The 24,390-nt window shown below is 50.1% G+C and overlaps 1 protein-coding gene across 1 annotated transcript in view; it reads left to right on the forward strand.

Annotated features, from left to right (window-relative positions):
- Positions 1 to 24,390, forward strand: part of LOC148474265 (disintegrin and metalloproteinase domain-containing protein 33-like) — a gene marked incomplete at its 3' end in the record, with an annotated part of 104,642 nt that overhangs the window by 21,075 nt on the left and 59,177 nt on the right. The window contains exon 2 of the mRNA XM_088458872.1: positions 23,774 to 23,853. Within this exon, the coding sequence (XP_088314998.1) occupies positions 23,774 to 23,853 (80 nt within the window). The remainder of the gene's footprint in view (positions 1 to 23,773; positions 23,854 to 24,390) is intronic.

Below are 24,390 nucleotides of genomic sequence, written 5' to 3' on the forward strand. Positions count from 1 at the left end.
TTATGACAACAATCATCTTCTCCTGCTTCAAATTTATAGAAGCAACAATAATCGGTGCAGATTTCATGCCTGTCGGAACCCATTTCTATCCTGATGGTATTAGAGCTCATTAATGGTGAGTCCATACCAACGTCTGCCAACCACACAGGATATTACAGGAGGTATGATGGTAATGTGCACCCACCCGCACCTGCGTGTTCTGTGTCTCGGACAGTGCACATATTAATAGCTGCTTCCTTCTGCATTTGTGTGTTATAGATCTGTGCTCTCCCTGCCTTGTATCACACTTCCCGCTATCACGCTGTCAGATCACCCTCATCCAGACCGAGCGCCCCCCCATTTACTGATCTGCACTAGATATCCGCAGACGTGCTAGCAGGGCAGTAGCTAGGGTGGTGCGATGTGCCCCGGCACAGGGCATTGCAGGGCAGTAGCTTGGGTGGTGCGACGTGCCAGGGCACAGGGCATTGCAGGGCAGTAACTAGGGTGGTGCAACGTGCCACTGCACAGGGCACTGCAGGGTGTAACTAGGCTGGTGTGACGTGCCACGGCACAGGGCATTGCAGGGCAGTAACTAGGGTGGTGCGACGTGCCACGGCACAGGGCACTGCAGTGCAGGGGGCGAGGTTCAACGGCGCCTGTCAATTTTCTGTTTACAATCATTCTCACTTGTAGACTTTTACATTTACTAAGAATCGAGTTTGGTCGAGTTTTTTTTTTATCTCGATTTGCATCGCCGAATCTCGGGTGATTTTCCCGCTTTTCATCTCGCAAATTTACTAAGAAGTGAGTTTAGGTGAAAGTGCTTTTTCCGATGGTGAAGCAGATCGAGATATCTCCTCCGAGTAGCAAGTTTAGATGAGATTACTCACCCGAGATTGCAGGTTTTTCTCTCTGCAAATCTCTCCCGAGCAAGCAGCCTGCACATACAGTATCAGTGAGATATGTGAAGGCTGCTTGTGTTGTACCTGTAAAAAACTGGTTAAATGTTAAAAAAAAAATGACGTAGGGTCACCCCCCCAAAAGCATAACCAGCCCCGGACTGGTCAGCCAGTCCTGGTTCCAAAATGAGTAGGGTTCCACCGTAATTTAGGACCCAGCACCAGGCTACAGGGCCAGTGCTTGTTTTAAGTATAGGGGGAAAAAAAATTGCGTAGGGGTCCCCCTATATTTAAAACCAGCACCGGACCCAAACTGACCGGGGTGTAATGCCACAGCCCGGAGACCCTATCACTAGGGCTCCATGGCCAAAGCATTGACACCCCAAGCCGGTCAGGCCAAGCTGGGGATCTCAGGGGAGGTGGGGACCCCCCAAGAAGGGGTCCCCCTCTCCCGAAACCCCAGGCTTGGTCTGAAGCCTGGGGCTCTTCCCCACACCCCTGGACTGTGGGTACAGGGGTAATAAAGTGTTAAATAGCAGTACTATTGTATTTTACAGTGGAACTACAGGTGCCAGCATGCAGGGGCGTATCTATAATGAGTGCAGGGAGTGCGGGGAACACGGGCCCCTTGTACCCATAATATTACTTACCTCTCCGAAGTCCCACGTCGGCGCGGGGGTCCGGCGCTGTAAAACGACTGGAAAATGGCCGCAGGGGCCATTTTCACGTTGTTTGCGCATGCGCAGTAGAGGGAAAATGGCCGCCGCAGCCATTTTCCCGGTGACCTGTGCATACATTATAGACTCTGGGCACACTCTATTGCCCAGAGTCTATAACTCCAGCGCTGGCCGCGCACAGCTCAGTGCGCTGCCGGCCGCTGGGCGGAGAGGAGGGGGCCCGTGTCGGAGACTGCACATGGGCCCCCTCCTCTCTAGAATGCCCCTGCCAGCATGCCTGCACATGGGGAACTACAAGTGCCAGCAGGCGGCCTGCACCCGTACCTCCACTGTAAAATAAATAGTTAAATAAAGACACAACACACACACCGTAGATAGTATACATTTAATACACACCTACCTCAATCACACATACTTACCTGCTGCCAGATGTTCGCGTCCACTTGTCCCATGTAGAAATCCGTTCGGATGTACCTGCAAAAAAGATCCTATACTCACCCCCATCCTCGCGCTGGTCTCCGTAGCATCCAGGGGTCTTTGCAAAAAAACAAACCGGCACCCGATCCATATACTTACCATTAGCGGTGTATGTGTGTGACCACTGATCAGTCAGGAGCCACCAGCCAATCAGGGTTAGGCACTTACCGGAAGGTTAGGGTTAGGCACTTACCGAAGGGTTTAGGTTAGGGTTAGGCACTTACCGGAGGGTTAGAGTTAGGCACTTACCAGAGGGTTTGGGTTAGGCACCAGTAGGGACGGTTAGAGTTAGGCACTTACCGGAGGGTTTGGGTTAGGCACCAGGAGGGACGGTTAGGGTTAGGCACTTAATGGAGGGTTTGGGTTAGGCACCAGGAGGGACGGTTAGGGTTAGGCACTTACCGGAGGGTTAGGGTTAGGCACTTACCAGAGGGTTTGGGTTAGGCACCAGGAGGGATGGTTAGGTTTAGGCACTTACCGGAGGGTTAGGCACTTACCAGAGGGTTAGAATTAGGCACTTACCGGAGGGTTAGGGTTAGGCACTTGCCGGAGGGTTTGGGTAAGCCACCAGGAGGGACGGTTAGGGTTAGGCACCAGGAGGGTTTGTGTTAGGGTTAGGCATTTACCAGAGGGTTTGGGTTAGGCACAAGGAGGATTGGTTAGGGTTAGGCACTTACCGGAGGGTTAGGGTTAGGCATTTACCAGAGGGTTTAGGTTAGGCACTAAGGGGACAGTTAGGGTGAAGATTAGGACTGAAAAAAAAGCATGTGTTGTCCATTTTCATGTCGACCTTTTGACTGTCTAACATTTGGTGTCTACCTAGACACTGTCTACCTTTTTACTGTCTGTCTGTTAATCCACACCCGCTCTGAATCAGGCCCAATATACTTTTGTAAAAACATAATCAGCAATGCATCTGAGCAGATCTATGTAGTGTGTGGCTGCAGGGGATTGGATGTGTGGCTGCAGGGGATTGGATGTGTGGCTGCAGGCCATTGGATGTGTGGCTGCAGAGAATTGGATGTGTGGCTGCAGGGGATTGGATGTGGCTGCAGAGGATTGGATGTGGCTGCAGAGGATTGGATGTGTGGCTGCAGGGGATTGGATGTGGCTGCAGAGGATTGGATGTGTGGCTGCAGGGGATTGGATGTGGCTGCAGAGGATTGGATGTGTGACTGCAGGGGATTGGATGTGTGGCTGCAGGGCATTGGATGTGTGGCGGCAGGGGATTGGATGTGGCTGCAGAGGATTGGATGTGTGGCTGCAGGGGATTAGATGTGTGGCTGCAGGGGATTGGATGTGGCTGCAGAGGATTGGATGTGTGGCTGCAGGGTATTGGATGTGTGGCTGCAGGGGATTGGATGTGTAGCTGAAGGGGATTGGATGTGTGGCTGCAGGGGATTGGATGTGTGGCTGCAGGGGATTGGATGTGGCTGCACAGGATTTTATGTGTGGCTGCAGGGCATTGGATGTGTGGCTGCAGGGGATTGGATGTGTGGCTGCAGGGGATTGGATGTGTGGCTGCAGGGCATTGGATATGTGGCTGCAGAGAATTGGATGTGTGGCTGCAGAGAATTGGATGTGTGGCTGCAGGCGATCGGATGTGTGGCTGCAGGCGATTGGATGTTGCTGCAGGGCATTGGATGTGTGGCTGCAGGGCATTGGATGTGTGGCTGCAGGGGATTGAATGTGTGGCTGCAGGCGATTGGATGTGGCTGCACACTACATACATCTGCCTAGTTGCAATGGTTTTGAACTAACAGTTACAAGTAGCTTCATATATTTAGAATTTGCTAATTTGCTAATTTCTTATGCAGGAACAAACAGCTCGATGTGTAAGTTGTCTGACTGCAATGTGTGAGGTGATGGGTTCAAGTCCCTGGTATGACCGTTTTGAGAAATGTGTGTGTTAAATAAAGGAGGTTGTAAATGAAGGTGCACTGTTATTAATCTGGTATATTATCATGCATGCGCCAGCAGTATTTACTATATATACATATTTGAAGTCCATGCACTCTCTAATGGTTAGCCAGGCCTCTGTGGAGGTTGTCCTCACCCCTCTGGAGGCTGCCCACACCCCTGAATATAAGCCCCCCAGAGGGCCCTTCACGCCCCAGTCCGACATTTTCACCAGCACAGGGGCATATCCAGCCGTGCCCACCCGTCCGTACACCAGCACAGGGGCATATCCAGCCGTGCCCACCCGTCCGTACACCAGCACAGGGGCATATCCAGCCGTGCCCACCCGTCCATCCATCAGCACAGGGGCATATCCAGCCGTGCCACCCATCCGTACACCAGCATAGGGGCATATCCAGCCGTGCCCACCCGTCCGTACACCAGCACAGGGGCATATCCAGCCGTGCCCACCCATCAGTCCATCAGCACAGGGGCATATCCAGCCGTGCCCACCCGTCCGTACACCAGCATAGGGGCATATCCAGCCGTGCCCACCCGTCCGTACACCAGCACAGGGGCATATCCAGCCGTGCCCACCCGTCCGTCCATCAGCACAGGGGCATATCCAGCCATGCCCACCCGTCCATCCATCAGCACAGGGGCATATCCAGCCGTGCCCACCCGTCCGTACACCAGCACAGGGGCATATCCAGCCATGCCCACCCGTCCGTACACCAGCATAGGGGCATATCCAGCCGTGCCCACCCGTCCGTACACCAGCACAGGGGCATATCCAGCCGTGCCCACCCGTCCGTCCATCAGCACAGGGGCATATCCAGCCATGCCCACCCGTCCATCCATCAGCACAGGGGCATATCCAGCCGTGCCCACCCGTCCGTACACCAGCACAGGGGCATATCCAGCCATGCCCACCCGTCTGTACACCAGCACAGGGGCATATCCAGCCGTGCCCACCCGTCTGTCCACCAGCACAGGGGCATATCCAGCCATGCCCACCCGTCCGTACACCAGCACAGGGGCATATCCAGCTGTGCCCACCCATCCGTACACCAGCACAGGGGCATATCCAGCCTTGCCCACCCATCCATACACCAGCACAGGGGCATATCCAGCCGTGCCCACCCATCCATACACCAGCACAGGGGCATATCCAGCCATGCCCACCCGTCCGTACACCAGCACAGGGGCATATCCAGCAGTGCCCACCCGTCCGTACACCAGTGCGTGTAACCACCTGTCCATACATCAGCGCATGTACCCACCTGTCCATACACCAGTGCATGTACCCACCTGTCCATACACCAGCGCGTATACCCACCCCTCCATTTGTACATCAACACATGCACCCACCCATCCATACATCACATGCACCCACCCATCCATACATCACATGTACCCACACATCTGTACATGTAACCACCCATTCCATTACAGATGAGCACACCTACCCATCCAGTCACAGATGAGCACACCTACCCATCCAGTCACAGATGAGCACACCTACCCATCCAGCAACAGATGAGCACACCTACCCATCCAGTCACAGATGAGCACACCTACCCATCCAGTCACAGATGAGCACACCTACCCATCCAGTCACAGATGAGTACACCTACCCATCCAGCCACAGATGAGCACACCTACCCATCCAGGCACAGATGAGCACACCTACCCATCCAGGCACAGATGAGCTCACCTACCCATCCAGGCACAGATGAGCACACCTACCCAACCAGCCACAGATGAGCACACCTACCCATCCAGTCACAGATGAGCTCACCTACCCATCCAGCCACAGCTGAGCACAGCAATGCCCACCTGTCCGTACACCAACACAGGGGCATATCCAGTCGTGCCCACCCATCCGTACACCAGCGCGTGTTACCACCTGTCCATATATCAGTGCATGTACCCACCTGTCCATACACCAATGCATATACCCACCCCTCCATTTGTACATCAACACATGCACCCACCCATCCATACATCACATGTACCCACCCATCCATACATCACATGTACCCACCCATCCATACATCACATGTACACACACATCCGTACATGTAACCACCCATTCCATTACAGATGAGCACACCTACCCATCCAGTCACAGATGAGCTCACCTACCCATCCAGCCACAGATGAGCACACCTACCCATCCAGTCACAGATGAGCACACCTACCCATCCAGTCACAGATGAGCACACCTACCCATCCAGTCACAGATGAGCACACCTACTCATCCGGTCACAGATGAGCACACCTACCCATCCGGTCACAGATGAGCACTCTTACCCATCTGGTCACAGATGAGCATTCCTACCCATCCGGTCACAGATGAGCACACCCACCCATCCGGTCACAGATGAGCACACCCACCCATCCGGTCACAGATGAGCACACCTACCCATCCGGTCACAGATGAGCACACCTACCCATCCGGTCACAGATGAGCACACCTACCCATCCGGTCACAGATGAGCACTCTTACCCATCCGGTCACAGATGAGCACTCCTACCCATCCGGTCACAGATGAGCTCACCTACCCATCCGGTCACAGATTTGCACACCTACCCATCCTGTCACAGATGAGCACACCTACCCTATCCAGTCACAGATGAGCACACTTACCCATCCAGTCACGGAAGAGCACACCTACCCATTCAGTCACGGATGAGTACACCTACCCATCCGGTCACAGATGAGCACACCTACCCATCCGGTCACTGGGCCTGATTCAGAGCTGGACGCTATTTGCGGACGGTCGTTCTGAAAAAGGGGCCGGATATTTAAATTAAGTGCTCGCTCTTTGCGGTCTATTGACGCCTCTATGTCTGAACGAGCGAACAAAACATGCGCTCGCTATTTTGAAAAAGACGCCCCCTGGCCGCTCGCATCATACGTCATGTCCACTATTTATTAGATTAATCGAGTTCATCGAAACGCGTCTGAACTGCTCGCTATTCTTGTGGTAGCATTTTCCTACCGCAATCATGCGAGCAGTTCAGGCTAAAAGACACCCAACTGACGCGGTCGATGACGCTGCTTTGTTAATTATGCACATCCTTAAAACGCCCGTTTTGACCGTTAGGCACGCCTGCGTTCGGATCTCCACTCCCTGTTTTCAAGCACCTTCCCCTGTTACCACCCATAAACGCCTCATCCTGTCACTCAAATTAGCAGGCATTCACTATTTTGCGAGCACACGATTTCTGACCGCACTGACTGGTTCGCACATGCGCATTACGACCCATACGCATGCGCAGATGTGCGAACATCGCTCGGAGCGAGCGAGCGGCTGCTTACGAGCGGCTCTGAATGAGCTCCACAGATCTGCACACCTACCCATCCGGTCACAGATGAGCACACCTACCCATCCGGTCACAGATGAGCACACCTACCCATCCATTCACAGATTTGCACACCTACCCATCCAGTCACAGATTTGCACACCTACCCATCCAGTCACAGATTTGCACACCTACCCATCCAGTCACAGATGAGCACACCTACCCATCCAGTCACAGATGTGCACACCTACCCATTCAGTCACAGATGAGCACACCTACCCATCCAGTCACGGATGTGCACACCTACCCATCCAGTCACAGATGAGCACATAGTAATCAGGCCAGTGAGTATCTAGTGCATAGACTACATTACTTTGCAAAAGCCTCACATATGTGGCCTGATCCTATTGTATTTCCATATACTCCTGTATACACAGGCACATGAGAGGTTAATTCTGCAATACATAGATCTGTCACACTGGACACTACAGAGTTCCTCTATGAAATCACAACCTTCCTATATTCCAAACAAGAGACAGCTGCATCCTGCCTGTGCCCCCACCTGCTATAATCATCTCCGCTCTCTGCTGACAGTGCATCTGCTCTGGCCCTCATTCCTCTACTCCTCTCTGATGAAACGTGGGGACTCCAGTGTGCAGACACTGCTGAACACTTCAGGACACCCCTCACAGTAACCCCAACACAGCAACCCCCTGACACAGCAACCCCCTGACACAGCATCCCCCTGACAGTCTCCCCATGACACAATAACTCCCTGACACAGCAACCCCCTGGCACAGCAACCCCCAGGCACAGAAACCCCCTGACACAAGCGACATCCTCAGAGCAACCCCCTGACACAGCAACCCCCTGACACAGCATCCCCCTGACACAGCATCCCCCTGACAGTCTCCCCATGACACAATAACTCCCTGACACAGCAACCCCCTGGCACAGCAACCCCCAGGCACAGAAACCCCCTGGCACAGCAACCCCCAGGCACAGAAACCCCCTGACACAAGCGACATCCTCAGAGCAACCCCCTGAGACAGCAACCCCCTGACACAGCATCCCCCTGACACACCAACCCCCTGAAAGTCTCCCCATGACACAATAACTCCCTGACACAGCATCGCCCTGACACAGCAACCCTCTGGCACAGCATTCCCCTGACACAGCATTCCCCTGACACACCAACCCCCTGACACAGCATCCCCCTGACACAGCATCCCCCTGACAGTCTCCCCATGACACAATAACTCCCTGACACAGCATCGCCCTGACACAGCAACCCCCTGGCACAGCAACCCCCAGGCACAGAAACCCCCTGACACAAGCGACATCCTTAGAGCAACCCCCTGACACAGCAACCCCCTGACACAGCATCCCCCTGACACAGCAACCTCCTGACACACCAACCCCCTGACACAGCATCCCCCTGACACAGCAACCGCATGACACAGCATCCCCATGACACAGCATTCCCCTGACACAGCATCCCCCTGACACAGCATCCCCCTGACACAGCAACCCCGACACAATAACTCCCTCACATCTACCCCCTTACAGAAACCCCAGCACAATACTCCCCTGACACAATAACCCAGAAATCCCGACACAGAAATCTTGGTGTGGTGTCATTGGTCAACAGTAATAATGTCATCATTCATCATGTCTACACGGATAATAGGTCGACGTGACAAACCTTCTCCCAGCGGCAGTGCCCGCTCCACCGTCTTCTTCCAGGCCCTGGCGGTCACATGCGGTGCACTTCCGGCTGCGATGTCTTAGCAGCGACGTTTCGGTTAGTATTCCACTTCCTAATCCTTATCCCTAATCCCTCCCCCTAGGTACTAACCCTGAAAGCCCCCCCCCCCCCCAAAGCCTATCGATATTCAATAGTTGCTCCTGTCAGGCACGATCAGCTGCTGGCGCCGGCATTTCAGCTCACACCCCCTTGGAAGGGTGCGAGCTGAAATACAAGAAAAGTGACCCGTTTGGGCACCCAAACGGCACTTTTTGCGATCGCGCCCAGCAATTTGATCGGGAGTAGCCGTTTTACGCACCTAAACCAGACCTCTTTGGGAGCAATCGACACGAAGATCGGCATCAATTAATTAGCGCCCAGTGATCTCCTGTCACTTTAGACGCAAGATAGGGCACGCTAAAACAATTGAATACCGCCCTTGGATTCCTCACTCTGGCCCTCGCAGTGCACGTGCGCTACCTGAGCTCCTGCGTGCGCCATAACACTGCCGGGGCCAAACCTTTGTCACTACTGTCAGCGGCAGCGGTATTAGAGGTAATGTAGGATTTGGCGGGCAGCTGTCCCTGCACATCAGGAATGATAAATAGCCATGAAACCCATGTGTAACTCACCATGAATAGGGACGTTAGGCTGTGATACATTCGCCCCATTGTCTCAGTTTGAAGACAGGATCTGTAAATTTACCCCAATGAGGCACCGAAACACACTGTAGAGGCTGACTATAACGTGAGGTGTTGGTGTGTTAGCAGTGTATTGTGTGTAGTATGGTCAGCACCGTGTTGTGTGCGTGAGCTGTATATTGTGTGTAGTATGGGTGTGTTAGCTGTGTTTAGTACGGTCAGCACTGTGTTGTGTGTGTGAGCTGTATATTGTGTGTAGTACGGGTGTGTTAGCTGTGTATCTGTGTGTGGTACAGTCAGCATTGTGTTGTGTGTGTGTGAGCTGTATATTGTGTGTAGTATGGGTGTGTTAGCTGTGTGTAGTATGGTCAGCACCGTGTTGTGTGCGTGAGCTGTATATTGTGTGTAGTAGGGGTGTGTTAGCTGTGTTTAGTACGGTCAGCACTGTGTTGGGTGTGTGAGCTGTATATTGTGTGTAGTACGGGTGTGTTAGCTGTGTATCTGTGTGTGGTACAGTCAGCATTGTGTTGTGTGTGTGTGAGCAGTATATTGTGTGTAGTACGGGTGTGTTAGCTGTGTGTGAGCTGTATATTGTGCATAGTAGGGGTGTGTTAGCTGTGTGTGGTACGGTCAGCACCGTGTTGTGTGTGTGAGCTGTATATTGTGTGTAGTAGGGGTGTGTTAGCTGTGTGTAGTATGGTCAGCACTGTGTTGTGTGTGTGAGCTGTATATTGTGTGTAGTACGGGTGTGTTAGCTGTGTATCTGTGTGTGGTACAGTCAGCATTGTGTTGTGTGTGTGTGAGCTGTATATTGTGTGTAGTACGGGTGTGTTAGCTGTGTGTAGTACGGTCAGCACTGTGTTGTGTGTGTGTGTGAGCTGTATATTGTGCGTAGTAGGGGTGTGTTAGCTGTGTGTAATATGGTCAGCACTGTGTTGTGTGTGTGTGAGCTGTATATTGTGTGTAGTACGGGTGTGTTAGCTGTGTGTAGTACGGTCAGCACTGTGTTAGGTGTGTGAGCTGTATATTGTGTGTAGTACGGGTGTGTTAGCTGTGTGTAGTATGGTCAGCACTGTGTTGTGTTGTGTGTGTGTGAGCTGTATATTGTGTGTAGTACGGGTGTGTTAGCTGTGTGTGGTACGGTCAGCACTGTGTTGTGTTGTGTGTGTGTGAGCTGTATAATGTGCATAGTAGGGGTGTGTTAGCTGTGTGTGGTACGGTCAGCACTGTGCTGTGTTGTGTGTGTGAGCTGTATATTGTGTGTAGTAGGGGTGTGTTAGCTGTGTGTAGTACGGTCAGCACCGTGTTGTGTGTGTGAGCTGTATATTGTGCGTAGTAGGGGTGTGTTAGCTGTGTGTAGTACGGTCAGCACCGTGTTGTGTGTGTGAGCTGTATATTGTGCGTAGTAGGGGTGTTTTAGCTGTGTGTAGTACGGTCAGCACTGTGTTGTGTTGTGTGTGTGAGCTGTATATTGTGTGTAGTAGGGGTGTGTTAGCTGTGTGTAGTATGGTCAGCACTGTGTTGTGTGTGTGAGCTGTATATTGTGTGTAGTACGGGTGTGTTAGCTGTGTATTGTGTGTGGTATGGTCAGCACTGTGTTGTGTTGTGTGTGTGAGCTGTATATTGTGTGTAGTAGGGGTGTGTTAGCAGTGTGTAGTACGGTCAGCACTGTGTTGTGTGTGTGAGCTGTATATTGTGTGTAGTAGGGGTGTGTTAGCTGTGTGTAGTACAGTCAGCCCTGTGTTGTGTGTGTGAGCTGTATATTGTGTGTAGTACGGGTGTGTTAGCTGTGTGTAGTACGGTCAGCACTGTGTTGTGTTGTGTGTGTGAGCTGTATATTGTGTGTAGTAGGGGTGTGTTAGCTGTGTGTAGTACGGTCAGCACTGTGTTGTGTGTGTGAGCTGTATATTGTGTGTAGTACGGGTGTGTTAGCTGTGTGTGGTACAGTCAGCACTGTGTTGTGTGTGTGTGTGAGCTGTATATTGTGCGTAGTAGGGGTGTGTTAGCTGTGTGTAGTATGGTCAGCACTGTGTTGTGTGTGTGTGAGCTGTATATTGTGTGAAGTACGGGTGTGTTAGCTGTGTGTAGTATGGTCAGCACTATGTTGGGTGTGTGAGCTGTATATTGTGCGTATTAGGGGTGTGTTAGCTGTGTGTAGTATGGTCAGCACTGTGTTGTGTGTGTGAGCTGTATATTTTGCGTACTACAGGCGTGTTAGCAGTGTATTGTGTGTGGTACGGTCAGCACTGTGTTGTGTTGTGTGTGTGAGCTGTATATTGTGTGTAGTAGGGGTGTGTTAGCTGTGTGTAGTACGGTCAGCATTGTGTTGTGTGTGTGTGAGCTGTATATTGTGTGTAGTAGGGGTGTGTTAGCTGTGTGTAGTACAGTCAGCACTGTGTTGTGTGTGTGAGCTGTATATTGTGTGTAGTACGGGTGTGTTAGCTGTGTGTAGTACGGTCAGCACTGTGTTGTGTTGTGTGTGTGAGCTGTATATTGTGTGTAGTAGGGGTGTGTTAGCTGTGTGTAGTATGGTCAGCACTGTGTTGTGTTGTGTGTGTGAGCTGTATATTGTGTGTAGTAGGGGTGTGTTAGCTGTGTGTAGTACGGTCAGCACTGTGTTGTGTGTGTGAGCTGTATATTGTGTGTAGTACGGGTGTGTTAGCTGTGTGTGGTACAGTCAGCACTGTGTTGTGTGTGTGTGTGAGCTGTATATTGTGCGTAGTAGGGGTGTGTTAGCTGTGTGTAGTATGGTCAGCACTGTGTTGTGTGTGTGTGAGCTGTATATTGTGTGAAGTACGGGTGTGTTAGCTGTGTGTAGTACGGTCAGCACTGTGTTGGGTGTGTGAGCTGTATATTGTGCGTATTAGGGGTGTGTTAGCTGTGTGTAGTATGGTCAGCACTGTGTTGTGTGTGTGAGCTGTATATTTTGCGTACTACAGGCGTGTTAGCAGTGTATTGTGTGTGGTACGGTCAGCACTGTGTTGTGTTGTGTGTGTGAGCTGTATATTGTGTGTAGTAGGGGTGTGTTAGCTGTGTGTAGTACGGTCAGCATTGTGTTGTGTGTGTGTGAGCTGTATATTGTGTGTAGTAGGGGTGTGTTAGCTGTGTGTAGTACAGTCAGCACTGTGTTGTGTGTGTGAGCTGTATATTGTGTGTAGTACGGGTGTGTTAGCTGTGTGTAGTACGGTCAGCACTGTGTTGTGTTGTGTGTGTGAGCTGTATATTGTGTGTAGTAGGGGTGTGTTAGCTGTGTGTAGTATGGTCAGCACTGTGTTGTGTTGTGTGTGTGAGCTGTATATTGTGTGTAGTACGCGTGTGTTAGCTGTGCATCTGTGTGTGGTACAGTCAGCATTGTGTTGTGTGTGAGCTGTATATTGTGTGTAGTACGGGTGTGTTAGCTGTGTGTAGTACGGTCAGCACTGTGTTGTGTTGTGTGTGTGAGCTGTATATTGTGTGTAGTAGGGGTGTGTTAGCTGTGTGTAGTATGGTCAGCACTGTGTTGTGTTGTGTGTATGAGCTGTATATTGTGTGTAGTAGGGGTGTGTTAGCTGTGTGTAGTACAGTCAGCACTGTGTTGTGTGTGTGTGAGCTGTATATTGTGTGTAGTACGGGTGTGTTAGCTGTGTGTAGTACGGTCAGCACTGTGTTGTGTGTGTGAGCTGTATATTGTGTGTAGTACGGGTGTGTTAGCTATGTGTAGTATGGTCAGCACTGTGTTGTGTTGTGTGTATGAGCTGTATATTGTGTGTAGTAGGGGTGTGTTAGCTGTGTGTAGTATTGTCAGCACTGTGTTGTGTGTGTGAGCTGTATATTGTGTGTAGTAGGGGTGTGTTAGCTATGTGTAGTACGGTCAGCACTGTGTTGTGTGTGTGAGCTGTATATTGTGTGTAGTACGGGTGTGTTAGCTGTGTGTAGTATGGTCAGCACTGTGTTGTGTGTGTGAGCTGTATATTGTGTGTAGTAGGGGTGTGTTAGCTGTGTGTAGTACGGTCAGCACTGTGTTGTGTTGTGTGTGTGAGCTGTATATTGTGTGTAGTAGGGGTGTGTTAGCTGTGTGTAGTACGGTCAGCACTGTGTTGTGTTGTGTGTGTGAGCTCTATATTGTGCATAGTTCGGGTGTGTTAGCTGTGTGTAGTACGGTCAGCACTGTGTTGTGTTGTGTGTGTGAGCTGTATATTTTGTGTAGTACGGGTGTGTTAGCTGTGTGTAGTACGGTCAGCACTGTGTTGTGTGTGTGAGCTGTATATTGTGTGTAGTACGGGTGTGTTAGCTGTGTGTAGTACGGTCAGCACTGTGTTGTGTTGTGTGTGTGAGCTGTATATTGTGTGTAGTACGGGTGTGTTAGCTGTGTGTAGTACGGTCAGCACTGTGTTGTTTGTGTGAGCTGTATATTGTGTGTAGTACGGGTGTGTTAGCTATGTGTAGTATGGTCAGCACTGTGTTGTGTTGTGTGTATGAGCTGTATATTGTGTGTAGTAGGGGTGTGTTAGCTGTGTGTAGTATGGTCAGCACTGTGTTGTGTGTGTGAGCTGTATATTGTGTGTAGTAGGGGTGTGTTAGCTATGTGTAGTACGGTCAGCACTGTGTTGTGTGTGTGAGCTGTATATTGTGTGTAGTACGGGTGTGTTAGCTGTGTGTAGTATGGTCAGCACTGTGTTGTGTGTGTGAGCTGTATATTGTGTGTAGTAGGGGTGTGTTAGCTGTGTGTAGTACGGTCAGCACTGTGTTGTGTTGTGTGTGTGAGCTGTATATTGTGTGTAGTAGGGGTGTGTTAGCTGTGTGTAGTACGGTCAGCACTGTGTTGTGTTGTGTGTGTGAGCTCTATATTGTGCATAGTTCGGGTGTGTTAGCTGTGTGTAGTACGGTCAGCACTGTGTTGTGTTGTGTGTGTGAGCTGTATATTGTGTGTAGTACGGGTGTGTTAGCTGTGTGTAGTACGGTCAGCACTGTGTTGTGTTGTGTGTGTGAGCTGTATATTGTGTGTAGTACGGGTGTGTTAGCTGTGTGTAGTACGGTCAGCACTGTGTTGTGTTGTGTGTGTGAGCTGTATATTGTGTGTAGTACGGGTGTGTTAGCTGTGTGTAGTACGGTCAGCACTGTGTTGTGTTGTGTGTGTGAGCTGTATATTGTGTGTAGTACGGGTGTGTTAGCTGTGTGTAGTATGGTCAGCACTGTGTTGTGTTGTGTGTGTGAGCTGTATATTGTGTGTAGTACGGGTGTGTTAGCTGTGTGTAGTACGGTCAGCACTGTGTTGTGTTGTGTGTGTGAGCTCTATATTGTGCATAGTTCGGGTGTGTTAGCTGTGTGTAGTACGGTCAGCACTGTGTTGTGTTGTGTGTGTGAGCTGTATATTGTGTGTAGTACGGGTGTGTTAGCTGTGTGTAGTACGGTCAGCACTGTGTTGTGTTGTGTGTGTGAGCTGTATATTGTGTGTAGTACGGGTGTGTTAGCTGTGTGTAGTACGGTCAGCACTGTGTTGTGTTGTGTGTGTGAGCTGTATATTGTGTGTAGTACGGGTGTGTTAGCTGTGTGTAGTATGGTCAGCACTGTGTTGTGTTGTGTGTGTGAGCTGTATATTGTGTGTAGTACGGGTGTGTTAGCTGTGTGTAGTACGGTCAGCACTGTGTTGTGTTGTGTGTGTGAGCTCTATATTGTGCATAGTTCGGGTGTGTTAGCTGTGTGTAGTACGGTCAGCACTGTGTTGTGTTGTGTGTGTGAGCTGTATATTGTGTGTAGTACGGGTGTGTTAGCTGTGTGTAGTACGGTCAGCACTGTGTTGTGTTGTGTGTGTGAGCTGTATATTGTGTGTAGTACGGGTGTGTTAGCTGTGTGTAGTACGGTCAGCACTGTGTTGTGTTGTGTGTGTGAGCTGTATATTGTGTGTAGTACGGGTGTGTTAGCTGTGTGTAGTATGGTCAGCACTGTGTTGTGTTGTGTGTGTGAGCTGTATATTGTGTGTAGTACGGGTGTGTTAGCTGTGTGTAGTACGGTCAGCACTGTGTTGTGTTGTGTGTGTGAGCTGTATATTGTGTGTAGTAGGGGTGTGTTAGCTGTGTATTTCGTGTCCCTGCCCCGTACTTGCTGTAGTATTGGTGACCTGTCTCGGTGAGTTAATGTTTCTCATGTACATGACGGAAGTTAGTTTTGCCAGAGTCCCATATAAATATAGTGTTATTACTCCCCGGGGCCTCGTAGCTGATGCAGACTGTAACACGCTCAGTATGAGACTGTGGGGCAGATGTGTTAAGCACTGGAAAGTGATAACGTGGAGAGTGATAAACTACCAGCCACTCATCTCCTAACTGTCACGTTACAGGCTGTGTTTGCAAAATGACAGTTAGGAGCTGATTGGCTAGTAGTTTATCACTCTCCACGTTAACACTTTCCAGAGCTTTATACATCTGGCCCCGCGCCTGTATCAGGGAATCGGCCTGACATGTACAGTACACTGCTTACAGCACACATGACTTGCTATGCGCAGCAGTCCCGGGCTGGCGCAGTCACCGCTACGTCAGGAGAGAGTTGGTTTGTCTCTGAAACGTTGCTGCTGAGTCTTATGTTATTTATGATGTATTGCCAGTTATTTATATAGCGCACACATATATGCCATGTACAGCGCTTCGGAATATCAGTCACATCACTCCTTCCCCAGTGCAGCTTACACTCTATGGTCCCGTTCAGAGACGGACGCAATGGTGCAGATCGATCGATTGTTTGCCAGCGTGCATGTGTATAAGTCGCAATGCGCACGTGCCACGATTGCTTTGCGATTACAATTGCACAGAGGATCCATTTGCAAAGGGAGTGACAGGTAGTCAGCGTTTGGGGCGGTAATGGGGGTGGTCAGAAAACACAGGTGCGTCTGAGCGCTGGAATGCCGTTTCATGCGCATGCGTAAATTAGCTATTGTGACTGCATACGTAGCATGACAACCATCTGCGTGCAAGGAGAGCTGCAGTGTCTGCCGTACATGCCTGATGTGCGTCAATGACATGTTACCGATGTTTACGCATGAGAGCGACATTGGATGGATATGAGAAGGCCGCAGTGGGCGTCCCTATGTTAGGGTGAGCTTTGGAAGCATTCGCATATTTTCGCAGCTGTGATTGCGTTACCGAGCATCTCTGTATCAGGCGCAATATTCCCCATCGCATGGACACACAGGGGTACATTCTACGTAACATTTATCTAGCACCTTCTAGAAGATAATAGCTAGAATTTGATTGGTTGCTATGGGCAACATCTCCACTTCTAAAAGCTCTCAGGTAAATATACCCCACACACAGGTACATTTTTTTGTCAGAGGCCAATTAACCAACTATTGTGGGAGGAAACCAATACAAATTCAGGGAGAACATACAAACTCCACACAGGGCCTTGGTGAGCAGTCTTCTGAGGAAGAATATGTGTTTAACGGATAGTACAATTGCCAAGGAGCAGAATTCTCAGCAGCTTAAACAACCTTAGTCCTAGTCTAGGTAACAGTACCTAGGATCTCCCGGAATTCATTTGGGGGTCGAGCTTTCAGCTTTGCGTCTCCAACTCTATGGACCTCGCTTCCCCGTACAGTACAAGGATCCTCCACTCGAGAGTACTTCAAAATTAGACTGAATACTTTCCTGTGCACCCAGCATCTCACCAATGTCCCTTGTTAAGCTTGTTTTGTATATTGTGCTGTAAAGGCAAATGTAAAGCACTTTGGGCTCAATTCAATTCAGCGCGCTGTTTGGTCCAGCTAAAGGATTTCTTCTCGCACCCCCCTGAGCTCACAGCCTCGTGGCTGGCACTTTAGTCGGAGAATGTCGATTCTTGCAACCAGGGCCTTTAAGAGCTGGCACAGGGGAAGGGGGTGTGGCCTAATTGTGAGAGGCGTGACAACGCCCCCTTAAGAAAAAAAAGGAAGAACAACCTAGTTTGCGGTGCTGGGGAGGGGGGGCGCTGTGAGCCCCTCAGCCCAGCGCAATTCCAGGGGGGGGCACAATAAGGATGATCGCTACCCCCCACAGGCAGAGGAGACACCCTTTGCAGCCCAGCACACAGCAGGTGGCCCTCCAGCAAGCCCGGATAATTAGTAAAGCGCCCCCCACCCTCTTACGGCGCCTCTGCTCACGATAAACACCAAGGTTAAGACGCGAGAATCTGCATTCTCAGACTTTACTGGCAACTGTTGGACCAAACCGCGCGCTGAATTGAATCGAGTCCTCTGAGTCCTATTAGGAGAAAAGTGCTATATAAATAACATTATTATTATTATTATTATTCATGTCTAAATATGATTAACAAACGAGTGCCCCAACAAAAGGAATTCTGTTTGCTTTAGCCTTTGCTAAATGTTCTTTACTATTATTTGTACACTGCAGACTGCTATAGGGGCCACTCCTGTCCAGCTCCCCTACACGCTGCCATTCTAGGCCTGGACCAGAGAGCAGCTACTGTACATGTCAGACCGGTTCCGTGCAATATTTGCCTCATCTCACCTTTGGCTTCTGACTGTTGCCAGCACGACGGGTCCCTCACAGAACTTCTCTCACCCGCTGACTGCACGTGCACGGCCGCCATGGCCGGGGGGGAGGGCATACTTGCCGACTATATGGCTGCCCCTTCTGGGAGGGAGCAGCCAGATCAGCATGACTGGGGGGTGTGGCCAGCAAACGGGGGCCAGGCCAGACAACGAGTGTTTGCGGGCGGGGTTGGGGGGGGAACCACATAATCACGTCATTTTGGCCCCCGCCCCCACTACACACTGCCGATATTACAGGCAGTGTGAAGCAGGGAGCGGGGCCAAAATGACGCGATTCCATGTGAATCGCGTCACCGCCGTCCCCCGCTGCGGGGACTTTATATGAAATTGCCGGGGGAAAGGAGGAGTGGCCGGCAGCCGGGAGGCTTGCCTGCCTTCCCGGGAGGTCGGGAGCGGCACCCAATTTTCGGGAGGCTCCCCCCGAAAACGTGTGTGTTATTGGTGTAAATATAGGCTTATAAATGGGCCTATTAGCCAAGCACACTTAGGGGCATATTTACTAAGCAGTATATGCGAGGGGTGGGGGTGATTTGCAAATATTAAGGATCCCCTGAATGGACCATGGATATCGTCTTCGGTCCCCTCCATTTCTGACAGCAGGAGCAGCCCCCATAGAAAGATTTACTAAGCTCTCCACTCCGGAGCTTGTGCCCCGCAGCTAACGCCATCTGCAGACGCCAGGAGCCTATGGGCCGGACTTCGCACCAGGATCCGTAGGGATCCCGATAGAGGATTGAAATGATTCCAGTATCCATCAATTCACCTCGGACACATCGCAGGGAAAGGAGCCCCTGTACGATTATATTAGCACATTTGGTTCCAAATTTTATTTCTTATTGTTGCGAAAAGCCAGAATTGCGATATTCGCCCCCACTGCATGGTTCCTTATTGCTGCTCCGATGACTCCTGACATCACCCCGGCTGTGTGCGTGGCAGAGCCTCTATGGGGATGTGCTAACTTCAGCTGTCCACTGCGTATGCCATCGCCAGGCGGTCTACGATGGTGGTACTGCTGTCATTATACGCTGGTCCCATTCCAATGGCCATCGTTACAATGACTAGGAGGGAAATCTCCCCCTTGGGCACAAGTGTAAACGTCACATTGTCTCCACCCTTCATCCCCTTCACAACCACCCCCACAAAGAAATGCCCCAGTGCAGCACAGGATGCCCCTATGATTGTTACATCTCCACCCTCGCTCTGCCCAGCTCCTCCCCTCTGCTCCTATGCAAATGAAGGAAGACCAGGGGCATTTGCAAAAGTGGAGGAGCATGGTGGGTCCAAGGCTGATGTTCCACTTCATAAATGGCTGCTAGTGTTGCCCGTAGATAAGCGATCAGAACTTAAATAATTAATTTGGCAACAATGGACCAGACCACAGAGACTCTGCATTCTGAACATTGTCCATCTATGGTAGCACTGAGGCATTTACCGCCTAACCATTAAGAGGCACGAGATGTCCGCGCGTGTGATATATGTGCTGTGAAAGGGTTTTCTGTGTACATCTGGGAACGTTTCCTGTCCAACTAAGAGGAAGTGAGATCCTCACTCGTAGAATTAGGAAATTAAATAATCTCTGAGCTAAAGAAATATACCAAAAACACATTCAAAGAGGGAAGATCCGTTGGTAAGATGCACGGTGGAGGTTATTGAACTGTTGCGATATCCGCCTGGGTCATGCCATCTCAGGAGAGGGGATGTCATTCAAAACTGTGTTTATTCAAAAATAATTTTCCGTTCATTCCGTTGAGCATCAGTGGTAAGGTGAAATGTTTTATCCTGAGAGAGGAATTCTATATCACACAACCCTGAGATGAGACCTCACACTGCCTAAATTCCGGCTTGCAGTCTCCTAGGTAACAGAGGTGAAATTGATAAAGTTGCGCACTGATATTCGGTGATGTCAATCCGTGTAATTAAGTAACTGCCACTAGTTTTAGCTTTTTGACCCAGCCTGCTGCCTTCTATCTCATCTTGCATCGGCCAGATCTGAGTGCTTTGTGAAGGGACATTTTGTAAGACTCTTCCTGTAGTGAGATCATTATATATAGAATTGGTTAATCCAGGTAATGGTAATAATTACACTCCCAGTTATATCTGTACTGGATGAGAGACATTAATAAGAGTCACTCGCTGTGTGACCTGTATGATACTTGTTATTTCCATTTCTCCCAGAAATTCATAGACGACTATTGTCAGCAACAGACCTACATTATGCTGTCTCAGATCGCAGGGACCCTGTGGCTCTATAGTAACACAAGTGGCAGCCAACCGGATGATGCAGACTTTACACTGGTCAGATAAAATCTAACATCCGATTGGTTGCTGTGGGTTACAGCCCTTCCTTTGATCATGCGCTGTATCTATACATAGAATAAAGTCCCTGGTAGGCATCTGTCTGTGTGTTTGGGATAATCTCGTGAACCCCTGGACACGTGTTGATGGAGTTGTCACTATTCTATAGAGCATGTGTGGAGGAAGGTTTAGGTGTATGACACATTAATGTAAGACACACAGGAGCCGAGCTGTGACGGTTTTAGTGAAGCAAGTCCATGAAAAAACGGACGTCCGAGCGCTTTCTTGGCTTACGCTGCCTAAACCGTTACAGATATATCACTGCGATGGCCTTTAATTTATACTATGCAGAGATTGATATGTCTTTCTCCAGAAAAAATTATGTAAGCCCCGATTACTGATACAAAATTTCAGTTTTTCCCTTTTTTTTTACCATTCCTATTTAATTTATGTGAAAAACTATTCTTTTTCATTTCCAGTCCGAGTCCAGTTCCCGGTAAGGTTCCCCATACACATGGCTTTTGTGTGTCACGTCAAAACTAAAATTTTTCATGTTGATGTCAGGATGAAAAACAACCAATGTCATCTACAAGGCAATCTGTTATAAGACCTTGGTTATCGCCGGAAATTCAAAATTGCTCCTGTGCAAAGCCGGGGCTGGTCGCTAGTTATCTGAGAACTGTGATCCTAATGGTGAGGGGCCTATTCATTAAACGTAAAAAATCTCTGGAGATAATTAGCTTTAGAACTCTCATGGAGTTCTAGCTAATTATAGGTGAAATTCATCATTCCATCTCTCCATAAGTATCTATTCCGGTACCTGTCATTTTTGCGATGACAGCTTTTCGGGAAATAGATACTTTTCCTGCCTACACTACCTTATCGCATCTGGAAACAGTGCTGCGCAGACCAAAAAAACTTTTTTTTTTTGTCTAAACTTTCTTGTGCTCTGCTGGGGAGCACACATGACAGACCAGCCTCCGGAGCCTGAGGACGGAGCAGAGCGCCGGAGGGACTTGTCGGGGGACCTGCACACGTGGATACAGGTAAGTGGATTCTGCTATTCGCCACCTCACAGTGGCGAATAGTAACTGCATCAAATTCCGAAAATTCCAAATTTTCGGAATTTGATGAATACCACAATTTCCACATCCCCATACTAATGTACTAATGTACTAATGTAATAATGTATGGGGAGTGTGGAAAGTAACGCAGGGGGAACTTAGCAATGAGATATCTGTGATATCTCCTGTGCTAAGTGGCTACATGACTACCAAAATAACGTTATTTAAGGAAAATGTCCTTAAAAACGTTATTTTAGTGTTGATGAATAGGCCCCTGTATTGTAATGTTCTGTGTACCCTATACTGTCCTACTGCTAACGTATGTACGGCGCTGCAGACCACTTAAGGCGTCTTATAAATAAAATGTAATAATAATAAATAATAACCTATATAATAAGCAAGAAAGTGTGTATGTATGTCCTTCTTTATGTCCTTTATGCACGGCCAGTGTTTTGTACCTATCTCTACCAAATTTGGCATGGTAGTGTAATTGACCAGGATTAGGTTTTTGGCTATGTTCAAAGTTCGTCAGGGCCATGTTCTGACTGGAAATTTTTGTTTAAGCAAGTTCGCTCAACAATAGACAGGCCAAACCCGGGATTAGCCAGCCAATGCTTTTTTTTAATGCCAGGCAGCACTGAGCACCTTCAACTGACGGCTCAGACGCTGCCCGGCTCCCCCTGCCCACGGCAGCAGCTGCGCTGTTGTGCACAGCGTGATGTGATGTCAGAGGTCACGCTGCGCAGCCTGACGCCAGCAGCGGCACTGCCGAACCACCTACACCCGCCACTGAAGTTCACCCACCCACCATTCTCTAGGCCACCGCAAGCCCCGCCGCCTGCCTCACGAGAGAGAGGAGGGTGAGTCACTTTGGGGGCATTAATAATCCCAGGATGACTTCCAGTGCCTAAAACTGCACTGATGTGAAGGCACAGGCTGATATGTACCAGTGGGGGGCAGGCAGAGCTCCAACGGAAGAGCAGTGAGTCGGAGGATCAACTGTCACACTGCACCTGCACTGTCAGTTACTCATTTCCTCCAACTGTCACACTGCATCTGCACTGTCAGTTACTCATTTCCTCCCAGCACATTTTCATATGCCATGCTCTCCAGTGTTGGTCTCCAATGCAAAAAATTAAGGCTGCAGATGTACTTCCAGGGGATGCCGACCGCTGGCTTCCTGACAGTGAAATCCTGATGCCCGGCATACCGAACGTTGGTGAGCCGGGCGTCAGGAGGTGATAGCCACGGGGGGTTAGGGTTAGGAACCCCCCAGGAGGGTCAGGGTCAGGTTAGGGGAAGGGGGGTTAGCGTCAGGCACCCCCAGGGGGAGGTTAGGTTTAGGCACCCCCCCTGGGAGGTTTGGGTTTAGGGTGTGGGGAGGGGGGGTTAGGTTTAGGCACCGCCTGGGGGGAGTTTAGGATTAGGCACCCCAAAGGGAGGGTTAGGGGGGGGAGAGTGGAGGGTTGGGGTCTTACTTACCTCTGTCGGGATCTTCATGTGCCAGCCTTCCAGTGTCGGTATTTCATCCGCCGGCCTTAGGTCCGGCCAGTGTCGGACTGGGGCATGACGGGCCCACCGGGGGAATGCAGTGATAGGGGCCCATACTTAGGGGTGTGGCCAGCCTACAGAGGGGGTGTGGCCAGCCTCCACAGAGGCTTGGCTAACCATTAGAGAGAGCATGGTCTGGGCACCTTTAAAAAAATATATAAAATACTGCTAGATCATGCATGATAATGTACCAGATTAATAACAGCAATGCAAAGTAGAAAATACACCAATTATACAGGACGTGCAGTATAATGTAATATATGCATAATGTATAATTCATAAGCACAGTCTCTAACCTGTTCCCTAGTGGAGGGGTAGGCCCTCAGGCAGTGGGGCCCACCGGGGGTTTCCCCTGTACCCCTGTGGGCCAGTCCGACCCTGGGTCTGGCGGTAATTCATACCGATTCCACTTCCAGGTCCATTCTTTAACCCAGGCAACGGCGGGTATTCCAGCTTGTTATATATATAGTCTGGGGGCACAATAATCTACAGCAGGGATAGGCAACCCAGCAACTGTAGAACTACACATCCCAGCATGCCCTGCCACAGTTTGGTTGTTAGTGTATGCTAAAACTATGGCAGGACACGCTGGAATTTGTAGTTCCACAGCAGTCCTTGATCTACAGAGACGTATTCTGGTTTATTTATACAAGGACACGTGTATTTTCTGTGGCCTAATCCTGTGTTTTGTTTGTACTTACATGTCAGAGGCCACGCATGGGGAGGCAGTGACTGCAGGGTGGCTGGTGAATGGACGTGTCCGGAGGTCGGTGAATACGAAGGGCAGGGTACGTAAGTGATTGTATAAAGTGTGATTTGCTGTATCCCCGTGTATGATTCGCCATTGGGCAATATTGTTTTTTTGGGAGCCTGACAACATCCGTGCCGGCAATGGCGGGCTGATCTGAGGACGGCCGAATTTGTACTTTTTCATCACTCAACCTCCATTTGTAAACTTGTTCTCCCCAGCATAAGGACGGCCATCGCTACCCCCACGCTGCTGTACCCCACACCTCCCGACATTTAAGATTCTAATTCGTGTCCTGACCGCAGCTGCTTGGAAGGGGGCTTGGCTGCTGTACGTTGGGGTTTGACCACCAGGGGTGTAATGTATATAGCAATACTTATATCGCTAGGCTGCCCCAATGTGCCGCCATCCCAGTGCAGGATGCAACGAGGCCTAAACACTGCAGATGTGAGGATCTGGCAACGGGCAATGATTCCTATTAGAAGTTTTACATGATTCGCTGTGGAATTAGTCTGTAGGCAAAAATCCACACTCATTGGATCCCAGGGAGGAGGCCCAAGGAACAAGCGCAAGGGGT

The sequence above is a fragment of the Taudactylus pleione genome, unplaced genomic scaffold, assembly GCF_031769625.1.
Source record: "Taudactylus pleione unplaced genomic scaffold, aTauple2 ptg000861l, whole genome shotgun sequence".
NCBI classification, from domain to species: domain Eukaryota; kingdom Metazoa; phylum Chordata; class Amphibia; order Anura; family Myobatrachidae; genus Taudactylus; species Taudactylus pleione.